At 35.5% G+C, this 14,602-nt stretch overlaps 3 protein-coding genes across 3 annotated transcripts; 2 read left to right on the forward strand and 1 right to left on the reverse strand.

The window, feature by feature from the left end:
- The first annotated feature begins 223 nt into the window (after positions 1-223).
- On the forward strand, positions 224-1,087 carry LOC134276013 (uncharacterized protein F54H12.2-like). The gene has a single exon (XM_062758294.1). The coding sequence runs from the start codon at positions 224-226 to the stop codon at positions 1,085-1,087; it is 864 nt and encodes a 287-aa protein (XP_062614278.1).
- A 1,887-nt stretch (positions 1,088-2,974) lies between these two features.
- Positions 2,975-10,992, reverse strand: LOC134275995 (uncharacterized). The gene is made up of 3 exons (XM_062758271.1): positions 10,712-10,992; positions 7,666-8,321; positions 2,975-7,012 (listed from the first exon to the last, which is right to left on the reverse strand). Exons 1-3 carry the CDS (start codon positions 10,795-10,797, stop codon positions 3,126-3,128), a joined length of 4,629 nt encoding a protein of 1,542 aa, XP_062614255.1. The 5' UTR covers positions 10,798-10,992; the 3' UTR covers positions 2,975-3,125.
- Positions 8,436-12,516, forward strand: LOC134276004 (uncharacterized). Its single transcript, XM_062758280.1, has 10 exons — positions 8,436-9,122; positions 9,354-9,407; positions 9,507-9,584; positions 9,688-9,768; positions 9,863-9,934; positions 10,046-10,123; positions 10,225-10,302; positions 10,397-10,468; positions 11,023-11,097; positions 11,213-12,516. Exons 1-10 carry the CDS (start codon positions 8,864-8,866, stop codon positions 11,572-11,574), a joined length of 1,209 nt encoding a protein of 402 aa, XP_062614264.1. The 5' UTR covers positions 8,436-8,863; the 3' UTR covers positions 11,575-12,516.
- Positions 12,517-14,602: the final 2,086 nt, after the last annotated feature.

Genomic DNA, 14,602 nt, shown 5'->3' on the forward strand with positions numbered 1-14,602 from the left:
ATCAGACGGAACCCCACTAGCAGTCCAGGAGAAAACGGGAATAGTTAATCTCCCTTTGCAATCTCTATGGTCCCAGATAGACACATATATGAACGGAAAGTTAGTGTCTTTAAACACTAGTTATTACCCATGGAAAGCTTATCTAAAACTCATCTTATCCAGTGGCACCGATGTCTCAGACTCACAATTACAATCTCAGCTATTTTTCTTAGACGATGCAACGATGGACGATGGGAATGCATACGGTGGAACAAACGGCGGTTTAGCACAGCGGTATACATTTACACAACAAAGCAGAGTGTTTGATTTAGAAGGACCTTTATACGAGGACATTTTTCGTTTAGATAAATACATTTTAAATGGGGTTGACATAAACCTAAAATTATTTCGAAACCGAGCTCCCTTCCTCGTAATGAGTGCGGAATCTTCTCCAGCATACAAAGTGGAACTGATAGATGTGTCATTTAAGGCATGTATGATAAAAGTGGACAGTGGGGTGTTAATTAATCATGCAGAAATATTGAAAGATGTCACTGCAAAATACCCCTTAGTGAGAACAGAGGTGAAAATGAACACGTGTCCCAAGGGATCAGGGAGTTTTATCTGGCAGAATGTATGGTCCAATAATCTACCTACGAAGGCCTATTTTGCTTTCATATCGCAAGCTGCCGTGAATGGTGACTACTCAAAAAACATTTTTAATTTCCAAAATTTAGCAGAAGATATTGCAGTGTACGTGAATGGTGAAAGCATTCCTGCAAGACCCATGAAGGTTGACATCGGAACCAATAAGAATAACGTCACACCATTTGTAAATCTTTTTGAAGTGGCCGAAAAATGGAACAAAGATGCTGGCCTCAAAATTACAAGATCAATGTTTGCCGCAGGGTATGCTGTGTATGCTTTTAGTCTAGCCCCAAGTGACCTTGGAGAAGCCTATTTAAATCTGGTTCGCCAGGGAAGCGTCAGATTAGAAGTAAAATTTGCGGCTAATACAACAGAGACGCTAAACTGTTTGGCTTATGCAGAATTCCCGGCTTTAATCGAGATAGATCATTCCAGAGACATCAAGTATACCCGAGTATGAATTCCCAAGAATTAAGAGCATTTACTACACGAAACAGACACGTATCAAACGTGACAAGAGGAGTATTTGCTTCCAACACTTTACCTGAGTCAGTACCCATTTACCCTTCTGCTTATATATGTAATACCGACCCTTCACATCTGCCGGGAACGCACTGGGTGGTGCTTTGGATTCACAGCGAGAAATACGCCGAATTTTACGACAGCTTTGGAAAGTCTCCACGGTACTATGGGGAATCGTTTGATGTTTTTATCCGAAACAATTCTGATGTGTGTATGTACAATAATGTTCCCATTCAAAACAAGAACAGTGACACGTGTGGTTATCATGTATTATTCTATTTATGGATGAAATGTTATAATTATTCGTTGCCTCAAATTGTACATATATTACAAAGAAATAATAATCCAGATAAGTATGTGAAAGAATTTGTCAATAAATATTATTGAAATAAAATAAGAAGTCTTTTTTTTTTGTTCGACATAAAGAGACTCGACATGTCACGTCAGTGAACAGTCGATATCAGACATTGGGAGAGGGAACAACTACAATGCACTGGTGGAAAGAAAAATCTCTTCTACCGTTTCGGTCACCTACAACCTGTCTTGTATCGGGTGCAACAATGTCTGGAAAAACACATTTTATTTACCGTATTTTATTAAATGCAGGGGGGATGTTTGAAATACATCCTCAAAAAATGATATATTGTTATAGTCAGTATCAGCCCCTCTTTGAAGAAATGGAACAAAAGATATCTAATCTTATCTTATTTCAAGGATTACCTTCTAAAGATCAAATAGAAGAATGGACGGAGGGCTCCACACATACGGTGTTAATTTTGGACGACTTAATGACACAAGTGTCAAAAAGTGAGGATTCAGTGGCGATTTTCAGCATTACTGCACATCATAAGAATTGCACCGTGTTTTTTTTAACACAAAATTTATTCGTGCAGTCCAAACATTTTCGCAGTTTATCATTGAATTGTCATTACATAATATTATTTCGTTCTTTAAGAGATTCGAGACAGATATTGGCATTCGGATCTCAAGTGTATCCTGGTCAATCTGCCTATTTTAAAGATGCATATCAAAAAGCAACATCCAAACCATATGGCTATTTACTCGTAGATATGAATCCAGCTACCGAAGACAGATACAGACTGCGCACGCACATATTTCCGGACGAAGACACTATAATATTTTCTCCCAAATAAGTAATAAAGTCTGAATTTTTATATCGTATTTGGAGAACCATGAGTCAACTGGTAACATCAAATGCTCCTTTCATCAAGGTGTTATACTATGCCGATCCTAAGCAAAGAAAAGCATTATTAAAGACTATGACAGAAAATCAACAGCAGGCATTGTGTGAAATAATCCTAAACGTCTACAAGGGAACTTTTCCACTCTCAAAGTATTATATTAAAAGACTGCTTCCGTATCAGAACGCCATTCATTCTCTCAGCAGTAAGAAGGTGAAGAAGAGTGTCAAACGGAAAATCCTGTTACAAAAACATTTAGCAATTCCTATCTTAATAAAACCGGTACTGAGTGTGTTGAATGATGGCTCGGGAATTAATTCTAATACCAAAAGAAAAGTATAACATGATGTTAAAAGAGAAAACACCAACAGTGAAAAGCCATAATGACGTTTCACCCATCGCGGCAAACGCTCAGAAAACGGTAAAGAAGACAAAACAAGGTCAGGACATTAAGAGATTACCAATTGCGGCAAAAACACAGAAAAAGAAGACGAATCAAGCACGGGTCATTAAAAGACAACGTGGACAAGGGTTTATTGTGAAACAGGTCACGGATGGACCTCCTCCCGGATTTAATTATCGTGACAAATTACAGCAACTGAAGAGAATAAAAACAAAAAAGACTGGTGTACAATGGATAAAACTTTAATGTGTCACAAAAAAAACATGTGTTTCAAATGACTAATATTTATATATATATATATTGTACATTTCCTTTAGAAAAACAATAAAAGAAAAAAAGTGCATCTTTGATTATAAATCAGTATACAAAGGTTAATAGCCAAAGGGTAAGGTGTCATAAGAGTCCTTTTGCATTGCTCGTTTAGAATACACAAGCTGATACTGTTTGTTTTCTACACTATTATAAACTTTAACAGAACGTTTTGCTCTAGTAATTTTTTGAGGGTTAGTGACAGTCAATGTTTTGCTCTGATCACCTGTTACAATATCTAGCATAGATGTAAAGTTCAAAGATTGCGCATTTTTATAATTTAAAGAAAACCCACGAATGCGACAAACCTGTTGACCTTTAAACGTTTTAAAGGCATAATTTTTTGGTCCACCCGACACGAATTCAGTGATGTGATCATCAGTACACAATTCATTAGTCAATTGACCTAGATAAGGTCCGACTGGAGGCTCAACGTCACCCACTTTGCTTACAAAAATTACAGAATCAGTATCAAAATATAATACCCGTGTGTCGAGCATGTCTAAGATGTCGTACAATTTCAGTCTTGCCCAACAGGTAGTGAAAGCCGCGATAAAAATATTTGTCTGATAATCCTCTTTCACTAATTCTCCACTACTTTTCCAGGTCATATTTATCATGTCTTCATTGATAATATGAAAGTCAGTGACCTCTTTAGAGGGATCGAAGAGACATCTGAAAAATTTATCAGCCTCAGTCTCGTGGAAAAAGGTAGTCTGGGGCATATTTAAACGTTGACCAAATTTCCCCCAAAATGAGTTTAATAATAGTTTAGCGATAGATCGCAAAGCAGGGTTTTTATAAATGGAATCATGGTGCAATTCTATATTTTCCTTTTCTGCATAACTCCGAATATATTGAAGCGCATCATCTTCGGATTGAACCCACTCAGGCCAACCGCTAGCTTCTTGTTTCAATTTCAGAAATAGATCGATATATCCTCCAAAGAGGTCATTATTCGGATCATTGGGGGACGAGACGTTATCAAAGTGATAAATCTCGTAAATTTTGATGATCTGATAACCTTTTTCAACAGCCCGGTTAAGTTCTGGCGTACACCATGACCCCGTTAAACACCTGTCTTCGTCATTACAAGTACACAGCGGTTGTCTCTCTTTTTCCGCACAAGTCCGACACAGACTAAACATTAACTTGTCATTAATTTTCTGAGGTAAAACTGGATGATATAACTTGCGTGGGGGGAGGATTTTTACTTTGGCGATGCCAAAATAGTCTTGAATGCTTGTAAAATTGTTTATAATGATTTTAGGATGTCCCAGAGGGTACACGCAATATTTGTTGACTGAAGGATAGAGAGAGCAAAAATCTAAGTAGTGAATTTTTTCTCCATCAGTAACTCTTTTATATAATTTAACTGCATTTGTTCGTCCTCCAAAAAAAGCGTCTCTGGGATTGAGTCGTTCTTGAATGTCAAGAGAATTTACGAAGTCGGACATAATAGGATTGAATTTCATTAATTCTACGAATTCGTGTTCCCATATAGACACGAGTCGCATGCCCAGGGATTTAATATATTTTTCTTTTTTTATGGTCAAAGCATACAATTCGTCTAAAGTCTGATTTGTACGGGGCACTATCATTCTTCGTTTTTCAGATTTAGAATAACACGCCGGGCACCCGTGCCAGAGACAACCATTAAACTCATAAGCAGTGTTTGTTTCTACGCAATACCCATCTAATTTGTACTTTGAATTTGGAAGTTTATACTCTCCCTCATTAAGGGCGTGTCTTATATAAAGAGGGTGATTCCCTTTCCAATTTTCATGCTCCATTAACCATTCTAACCAAGAAATAGAAATTTTACTATATTGATCCCTGTGGTAGCCCGCAGAAGGCACCTGTGCTAAAGGGCTGCTGACAAATTCCGTATCCTCAATGAAAAAGTCATTTTCCTGCATATCTTGAGCCTTGGTCCAACCTTTGTCGGGAATGTCTACGAAGATATCTCCATCTATGCGTTTACCCGGAAACCACCCCAATTCTTTACTTTGATGACTAATTTTAACTTTGAGTTCTTCTTGCAAGAATTTAGTTTTATAAACTGACATGCAAACGCTAGCAATAGTAATATGATTAAAGGGGTCAACACTACCCTTTAAGTAAGATTCTATATTTCCGTCTTCATTCAAGTCAAAATCGACTTTACCCGTTATGTTCATTAAGATATCTCTAAACTTCAAACAGGCTTGACGAAGAATATCTACGTCACTACGGCAATAATCAACGATTTCCTTCGCAAAATCAAATATTTCCCCACTTTCAATTTTAGACTGATGCCAGGTCAAGAAGGCACTGCGATCTTTATCACTCATAGTGTCACATCCGTACTGATTAACATCTGGGTAACTGCCAACATAAGTTTGATTCTGGGGGGTATTAAAATAATGAGGAAAATAGCCTTTTTTAAGCTCCTGTAAATCAAAAGCTTTGGGCAACTGTGATAATTTGGTCGGTAAAAAATTATACGAATCGATGACTCGAATGTTTAATTCATTTGCGACCTGGATATACATGATTTTTGAACCCGAATAGATGACCTGGGGAACAATAGAATTTGCAATGAGATACTCTAACAAAAAATATCCGTCGTAGCCTTTCATGTTATGAGCAATGACGGTGTAATGTTTGTTCTGCTCCGAAAAAAGCCACTGACCAAATTTTCTCTGTACATTTTCCCCGCGAAAAACGACTTCACGAAAGCCGCAGGTCTCTTCACAAGGATTCTTACTAAAACATTTATTTTCTTTATCGTAATGATTACATAGAGGACATCGTGTTCCGCAGAACTGACATTTCGAGGTAGGAGAAACGTTTTCATCGAAACACATTTCACAGACCTTTTGTGCGATAACTAAATTAGGGACGTGTTCAAATTTTCCACAGTGAGACTGTTGACAATTTGAACATAGCGAACACGAGTCCGTTTCATTTTTACAGATTTTGCATCGAGCTGCATCGTGATTAAACCCGTCAGAGCACTGTAAGGTGCGTGCGCTTTGTGTGCATTCAAAATCGAAAAAAATGAAATTGGGCTTTGATTTTTTGCTTTCCGTTGCACGAATGTAGCACAGATGTGTAGAGTCTACATATTTACCACAACTTTTGCACAACCACTCAGCACACACGTGTTCATTTGGATCTCTCACCTTTCGATCTATTACTTTCATACACGTCACACATTTCCACCACCGAGCACACGATGACTCTTTTCTTTTACCTTGGGGTTGTAAGTGACTTTCGTAGCATGATAAAGATCGACACGTCATGTGACAAGTTTTACAAGATAACTGAACATCGGATACTCTACACCGTTGTTTTCTCTTGCAAACATAACAGGCAGACTCACACTGATGTAAATTTCTGTAAGGAATTAAACAATCAGAGCAAAACTTGGACTTGCCAAAAAACCCACAAATGTTTACAATAGCATCAAAATGAGCAGTTTTTTTATCTGGGTCTTCAATTAAATGTAAATAAAGACGTTGTCTTTGACTTCCTTCGGGAGGAGTCTTAATAAATTTGTTTCCTCCGACAGCCCTTATAACCAATATGTCTACATTTAAAAACTGTTCAAAAGCATCGATATCTGATAGAGCTAACGGTCGGTTTGTTGGTGTACCTGTCAACCTGCAGAGTTCGTGGGTAAGCTTCGTTTGACGGTCCAGATGATCATTACGAAAACGAAGCTTAGAATAGTACCAATTTGGGGCTTTCTTATGTTTCCAAATTAATTTTTCTTTGCAATCATCATCTTCGTTGATGAGTGCGTGCCATTCTTGGGTTGAAACTGTATTCGCTTTCACGAATGCCATAGCAATAGCACGGGCCATACAGGTGTTATCCTGATTGTTAATTTTCAAAATCGATCTTTTTCTTGCACCAGAACAATAGGGTCCTGTAAGATGTTGAATGGCACGCCCTCGACCTCCTGTATTATAAAAAAAATAAAAAATAAAATTAAAACTCTGAAAAAATGACGAAAGAGGCAATGTCGAAATGGTCTAAAAATTGGTATTTTTCTTATGACCTTTCTCCAATGACAGAAGAAAATTTACGTTATAATGATATGGATATGAGATTTATGTATGGAAACAATAAGAACTTAAACTACATTGTATGGTCTTATTCACAAAAAGATCATCAAACATTCCACGTTGAAGGATATATTCGTTTTAAATATCCGAAACAACGACGAAATGTGCGTGGATTGTTTGTTTTTCTGTGGTTTGACCCATACGAATTAAAAACTTGTTTTCATGTCCCTGGAACTGAATATGTGAACAAAATTCGACGCATAGGAAATTATAAAGAACTGGGATGTTTTAATGAACATTATTTAAGAATTCCAAGCTGGGCAGATTTAGCTAGACTCAAAACTGTAGAACAATGTCCCATTTGTTTAGAAAAAAATGTGAAAAGTAATTTCAAATGTCAGCAATGTCATCAATTTTCTTGCTGTAGACAGTGTTATAGGGGACTTGCCACCATGCCAAATCAGCGATGTCCTATATGTCGTCATCAATAATAAAAATTATGAATTTCATTTTGGTTTTTAGTGTGTTTATATATATATTTACTCACCAGAAGGTACTTCTATTGTACCAATGTCTACATAAAAACTTTCATCTAGGGGCATGTCCTCATGGCTAGTTAAGACATGATTAATGTGATCCATTATCACCTCTGAAGTCATTCCTCCGACTTTTTGTAATGGTACGAATATTGGAGTAGAAAGAGTGTTAGAATGAACAATAACACGAATTAAATCGGTGTCTTTGAGATTTTCTGTAGATTGTTCTAAAGTGGAACTAAACATGTTTGACAGTTGATCTTGGACATCTTTAACTTTCATTTTAGATTGTGCGAACTCTGAATTCAATTTGACGACGTAATGTCGATCAATGGCTTTATTTTTCTTGAAAGTTTTCTCATTTAATTTGGTAAATGAATATCCGAGAGACTCACTGGATCCTCCTCCTGTTTGATGTAATTCTTCGTGAAATCGAAACAATTCTTCATTGTCACGAAATTCGGCCCCACAGCATCTGCATTTTTGAATAAGCTGAGAATCTTCGGGTTGTTTTGCATTGCTTTTTTTCAATTTAGCTGGAATAAGTAAATTTAATTCCTCGATTCTTTCATGGGTATATTTATGAAAGCGATACGCAGCATCATTCTCAAAACTTCTGGAACAGTAAGGACATTGAAATGCCATCTTCTTTTTTTTTTTCTCGACCCTACAAATAAATAAAAAACGTATATAAAATGAACTATTTAAACTTTTTTTTTTTCGGTTTTCAATGGGTCGCCGCCCCCCCCCCCTCCCCCCCCCCCTCCCCTTTTACGTATGGGTAGATCTTATGTGGAATGGGTAGATCATTTTTGATATGGGATTACGTGTTAGAATGGCGATATCAAGGATATTCCTCTCTCTCTCTCTCTCTCTCTCTCTCTCTCTGTCTCTCTCTCTCTCTGTCTCTCTCTCTTATCTACATATTACGCATTATCATCATATGTAGGTGACCTTTTACTGGATCATTCCCACGTTTTTTTTTTAGACTCGTCCGATCTTTTTTTTTCATTTTTATTTGATACAGCAACAGTGTCTTTGATGTACTCGTCCGATCTTTTTTTCATCTTTGTTTGATTCAGCAACAGTGTCTTTGATATCATAATCCCCCCTTTCATCCTTTATTGTACTGGACTCGTCTTTTATAGTACTTTTTTTGGACTATTCAACTTCTGTACCCCGTGAGACATTTTTTTCTCACTTTTCAACATGGCAGCAAGAGAAGTGACAGTGTTCTTGTTATGTATATTAGTGGTAGGGATAAGTGCGGAGTCTTGCAGAAGTGCAACTGTTTGTTGCACACCTGATTTTCATCAGTGCAAGGGAGAATGCAGTTGCATTATTTTCTCCTATAAGTCAATCCAAAGGCGTGTCCTTCACGTGGAGTTCTTTGCGGGTACACATCGCATTTTGTACGACAGCGAGGAAATGACAATAATTGACAACGGTATTTTCCATCCCAGGCGAGGTAAAGAATTTCTCATTTTTTATATATAAAAAAAATTGATTTTTAATTTTTAAAAGAAAAATAAACGCAACATTGCTTTATAAAACAAAGAAGGTGTACAGACAGAGAAACAAAAATGTTTTGTCTGTTTGTTTGATAGAATACTTGTTAAAAAAATATTTTTTCTAGTATACTTTTTTTTTCATATTTTCCCAGAATACTTTATTTTTACTCTCTCAAACCTTTTTTTAGTTGATAATGGCCAGACCCCCTCCTCCTCCTCCCAGTTTAAGACAACACAAGCGGGTATAAATTACTTTTTTTTTTTAACTTTAAACGTTATGAATTGACATTTTTTTTTTTCTCTACACAAGAATCAATCTGGGTTTTTATTTTTTTTTTAAGCGACAACGAGTGAGCAGGGTGGAACTTCAGAGTGGGTCACCCCATCGGCCTCCCCTCGCCCCCTGAGTACCGGACAAAGTAAGTAATGTCTCTCTCTCTCTTTTTCCCTCTCTTTGGTTATTAATGAAACATACTTTTAAAAAAAAAATTCTGTTTGATCTATTCTTTGTTTTTTTTAAAGCGTTTACGAGTGAGCAGGGCGGCACCTCTGAATCAGTGATCACTCCATCGGCCTCCCCTCGCCCCCTGAGTACTGGACAAAGTAAGTGATCATGTCTTTCTTTTTTTCCCCTTCGTAATGAAATAAACTTAAAAATTCTGTTTGGACATTTAATTCCCCCCCCTTTTTTTTAAAGCGACAACGAGTGAGCAGAGCGACACGCCATATACGGTCACCCCATCAGCCTCCCCCCTGAGTACTGGACAAAGTAAGTTATGTCTCTCTCTCTCTCTCTCTTTGGTTATTAATAAAATATACTTTTAAAAAAATTCTCTTTGATCTTTTATACCCCCCTCTTTTTTTTCCTTGTTTTTTTAAGTGCTTACGAGTGAGCAGGGCGGCACTTCAAAATTAGACACCTCATCTGCCTCCCCCCGCCCCCTAAGTACTGAAAAAAGTAAGTTATCTCTCTCTCTTTGGTTATTAATGAAATATACTTTAAAAAAAAATTCTGTTTGATCTTTGATATCCCCCCCTTTTTCCTTGTTTTTTTTTAAGTGCTTACGAGTGAGCAGGGCGGTACCTTAAAATTGGTCACCCCATCTGCCTCCCCCCGCCCTCTGGGTACCGGACAAAGTAAGTGATCATGTCTTTCGGCGTAATGAAATATACTTAAAAATTTCTGTTTGGTCATTTAATCCCCCCCTTTTTTTTTTTTTTAAAAAAAAAGCGACAACGAGTGAGCAGGGCGACACACCAGAATTGGTCACCCCATCTGCCTCTCATTCATCTACAGGACAAAGTAAATATCATGAAATTTTTAGTCAAAAATAAATATACATTATGTGTTTTGCGTTTTTATATATACAATTTGATAAAAAGAAAATTATATGTAGACTACGGAACTCGGAAAAAGTACATGTTTTTCTGTTTACCGATTCTCAAACCATAGACTATGATAGAGCATCTTATTTACTCTGTTCTAAATCGAAAGTAGCACACGACCCTTTTAAACTAAGTCAAAAAGAAAAACCACACAACTTACTTGAGAAAAGTTACACAAATACAGAAATAAACTAGCGCAAATGATGTCTTAATATTATCCAGGCTAATAATATAACAGAGGAACATAAAAGCTGTTATCCAACGAAAATCCCAGCTTTCTATACACAGTGTGCAACTCTTCGCCCAAGAAACTCGGATGACATATAGGGTAGTACCCGAGGTTTTCCGAGCGCATTTTTATTATGTGAAGTAGAGAACAGAGTGGATAAAATGCCCTTGTGATTAAACAAAGAAATACTGATAGTTTCTGTCTCACCCAATTTTAATTTTTCTGATTGTGTGATACTTCAGGTTATGGAACACAAACAACACATGTATTTGTCAACACCAGTTCTCTGGCGTATACAAAAAACAGCACTGAACAAAGTAATACTGAAAAAAATCATTTTCTTTAATAATCAATCACTTGGCATTTTCTTTTCTCTTACTTTTTTTAAAATTGATTAATTTCCTAATTGTATAATTTTGTTTTTCTTTTCAGACACAAACTCAACAGTAATAGCTTTTCCTTTATATATCAATAGCACCTTAGCTACTTTTACTAGACCTACACAGCATGGCTTTCTGTATCTGAGCTTTTTATCCTTTTTAATCATACCTGTTGTAGCCTTTCCTTTATTCTTTTTAAAACGCTATAAACGCATCAGTAATAAGCATAAATTAACTCAAAGCATATGTTTAGCTCATGCAAATGTTTACAGACAAACATCAATTACTTTATTAAATGACCAAAATCCGATTTATCGAAATGAAAATGATCCAAATGAATCTTCAACAGATACTTTTTCATTTCATTCATCCATGTCTTCAAATATATACGAAGAACCGATATCAAGTCAATAGTTTAAATGTTTCAATTTGATAAAACTTTCTATTGTGCACGCTTTTATTATCCATTATTGCTTTATATCCTTTGTTTACGTCTTGTCTTTGTTTGTGTAGTTGCATCTATCGTCCTCGGTGTTACCCTCCCTATCGGCCTTGCATTTGTCATCATTTTTGTGGTGTATCGCCGTCGCCGTCACCGCAGCCACCACCTGATCCCGGCAGACATTCCGATAGTAGAGTTGGTTCCCCACTACATAGACGAGGAGGAGGAGGAGGAGGAAGAATTAATTGTCGAGTTCGACAAGTTAGCCTTGGGGGCGGCCAAACGAAGAAGTCCCAGAGACCCATCCGATGCAAGTCCTGCGGTCACTAGGGCCCAGGCAAAGTATAAGAATTTGTAATTTTTTTTTTTTGTGGGGTGTGTGTCTTCTTTTATTTTTTCGTTTCATGTGTATTTTGTAGAACAAAACTAAGGATTTTTTCATATTCTTTTCTACATTCCTGAATACATCTTTTTACATTATTCCCCATATCTTCGCAAATTACATGTTTAGTTGAAAATTTACACTGTATCGCTTTTTTTTTAAAGCTTTTTTTTTTTTCTTTTCATTTGTATTTTGTGAAGCAAAACTCAGGATTTTTTCATATTCTTATACATTCCTGAATACATCTTTTTACATTATCCCATATCTTCGTTAATTACATGTTTAGTTGAAAATTTACACTGTATCACTTTTTTTTAAGGATATGCGATCCTCAGCCATAAAGTATAATTCTTTTCATTTATTACAAGTTTGAACAATTGCTTTGGGTAAATTTACATTACATTTAAGAATTCAGGTACATTTTTGTGATCATTTTTCAATTATTTAATGTCTGGATTTTAAATCCTGTGGATCGTACGACTATATATTTAAGAATTGTCACGTTCTTTACCAATGTATTAATAGTTAGGAAATACTTAGTTCTTTCATATTGCTTTTTTAAGTAAAATTAATGACACATCATTGTTACTCATATTGCTTTTTAAAAGTAAAATTAATGACACATCTTTGTTAAGTAACTTGTCTATGAAATTTACGGACAATAGGAAAAAAGATGGCTTTGTTTTAAAAGCATCGTTTATATATATATTGATGCTAACTTATTTACCTCATTGTTCTGAATTTATATTGAACTATAATGGTATTGTTTGTTTATATTGCTTTAACGCTTTAATGAAACTCAACTTTTGTTAATGTACATTCCCATAACGCGTTTTGAACTTTGTTCATGCACATTCCCATAACGTTTTGTTTCCATATATCTTGATATTAATAAATGCCTTTTGTCTTGCATTAGTTTGTTTTTTGTTTCCTTGTGTGACAAAAAATAAACTATTATAGAAAGTGTTTGTATTCCTTTAGTGGCATGGCATATATTTGAGCATTTTGCTACTGTGGACTGAATATTACCCTGGAGTTGAACTGACATTTACTAGGCCACCCTCGGAGTGAAACAAAAGCCTACTTTTTATCATCATAATAAAACTACTGTATTATATATATTTTGATTTGATAATGTCAATCTGTCGGTGATTTCCAGTATAAATCAATGGAGATAACTCTATTTTTTTTGTTCTACGCGTTATCAGATTGTCCCGCTTTCTTCTTGACAGAATCAGTGAATTTGAATAGGGAAAATGTCGTGCACTAAACATTCTGTATAGACTTTCAGACTCCCTTAACTTTCTTGTTTCTCCACTGTTTTGTTTTCTTTAATATCATTTATTTGATTTCGTAAAACTTTGTTTACCTACATTTTTCCTTAATTTTTTTGGATTGTTGTCAGAAATGGATTCAGCAATGCAAGTATTTTTTTTAAAAACTTTTTTCTTAAAAAAAAATGATTTCTTTACAATAAAATAGGTAATTATTGACAAACTTTTTTTTTTTAATTTTCTTGTAGTTTTATAGAAGAAGTATTTCTCCTAGCAGCCGCTCTTCCGTATGAAATACGATACCAGATTTACTTGATGGTGTGCCTCTGGAATAAAGACGTTAAAATTTTAAAAAAAGCAGTTTTAAGAGAAATTACATATGTTAATGGATCGTTAGATACATGGCTCGTTCCCTTTATCACTACCTCTGCGGGACGTTTGATCGTACGACGAAAATCTTTACGACTTGTCCACCGTTGCATCATCATGTTTGTTAATGGACCTGACAATGAAATTCGTAGTCCATCAGAAGTAGTTTATATACAGAACAGTGCGAAACGAGGATATTCCTTACTTTCTGCTGTTCATCGGGATATTCGGCTGATTCGTCGTCTTCCCGAGAACTTAAGGATGCCATCAATATCTGTGGTTATAATTAACAATCCTGCAGCCCTTCTTCATTTATTTTAATAATTAAATTAGCTTATATGACATATTTACTTTTTTGTATTGTCTTTTTTTTTTACAATATAATATTAATGATTGACTTCATTTTCATTGTAAAAGATGATGTTTTAGATCGGTATTCTGATTCTTTGTCATTTATCAAATACTTTTCTGTAATACCCAATGACATGTGTTTAAATAAAACGTTTTCCATCTTTTCATTCCGTTTATGTTTTAACCAAATTTAAAAACATTGCGTAAAATTTGCTCTGTCCAAGCCCCCCTTTTTAAAAAAAACTATACATGTTTATTTTCTTTCATTTTCCGATTGATTATAAATATACTCATTGTTTGCCTTCTTTCACTAATGACATGTTGAATCTTGTTTCTCATTTACATATATTTCGTCTTATATAACACAGAATCGCCCCAAAAAACATTATAACTTGTAATTTTACAACCTCACGTTTGGAAATAATTTTTCATCACTTCCAGAATGGCCCAGAAAATGGTCTCCGAAATGTAAGAATTACTTTATCACAATTTTCTTCATTGATACTTCTCTTTTCTTAATTGCATCCTTTCGTAACTATCGATTTATTGTTTTATAGGTTGATTGAAAATCCACAGCTCCGCACTGCTTATAAAGATTTGCAAAGGTTTAATTTTTTTTTTTTT

This window comes from Saccostrea cucullata, unplaced genomic scaffold (genome assembly GCF_032062105.1).
Source record: "Saccostrea cucullata isolate Sc308-1 unplaced genomic scaffold, CSIRO_AGI_Scuc_v1 ctg15098, whole genome shotgun sequence".
In the NCBI taxonomy this organism is placed as follows: Eukaryota; Metazoa; Mollusca; class Bivalvia; order Ostreida; family Ostreidae; genus Saccostrea; species Saccostrea cuccullata.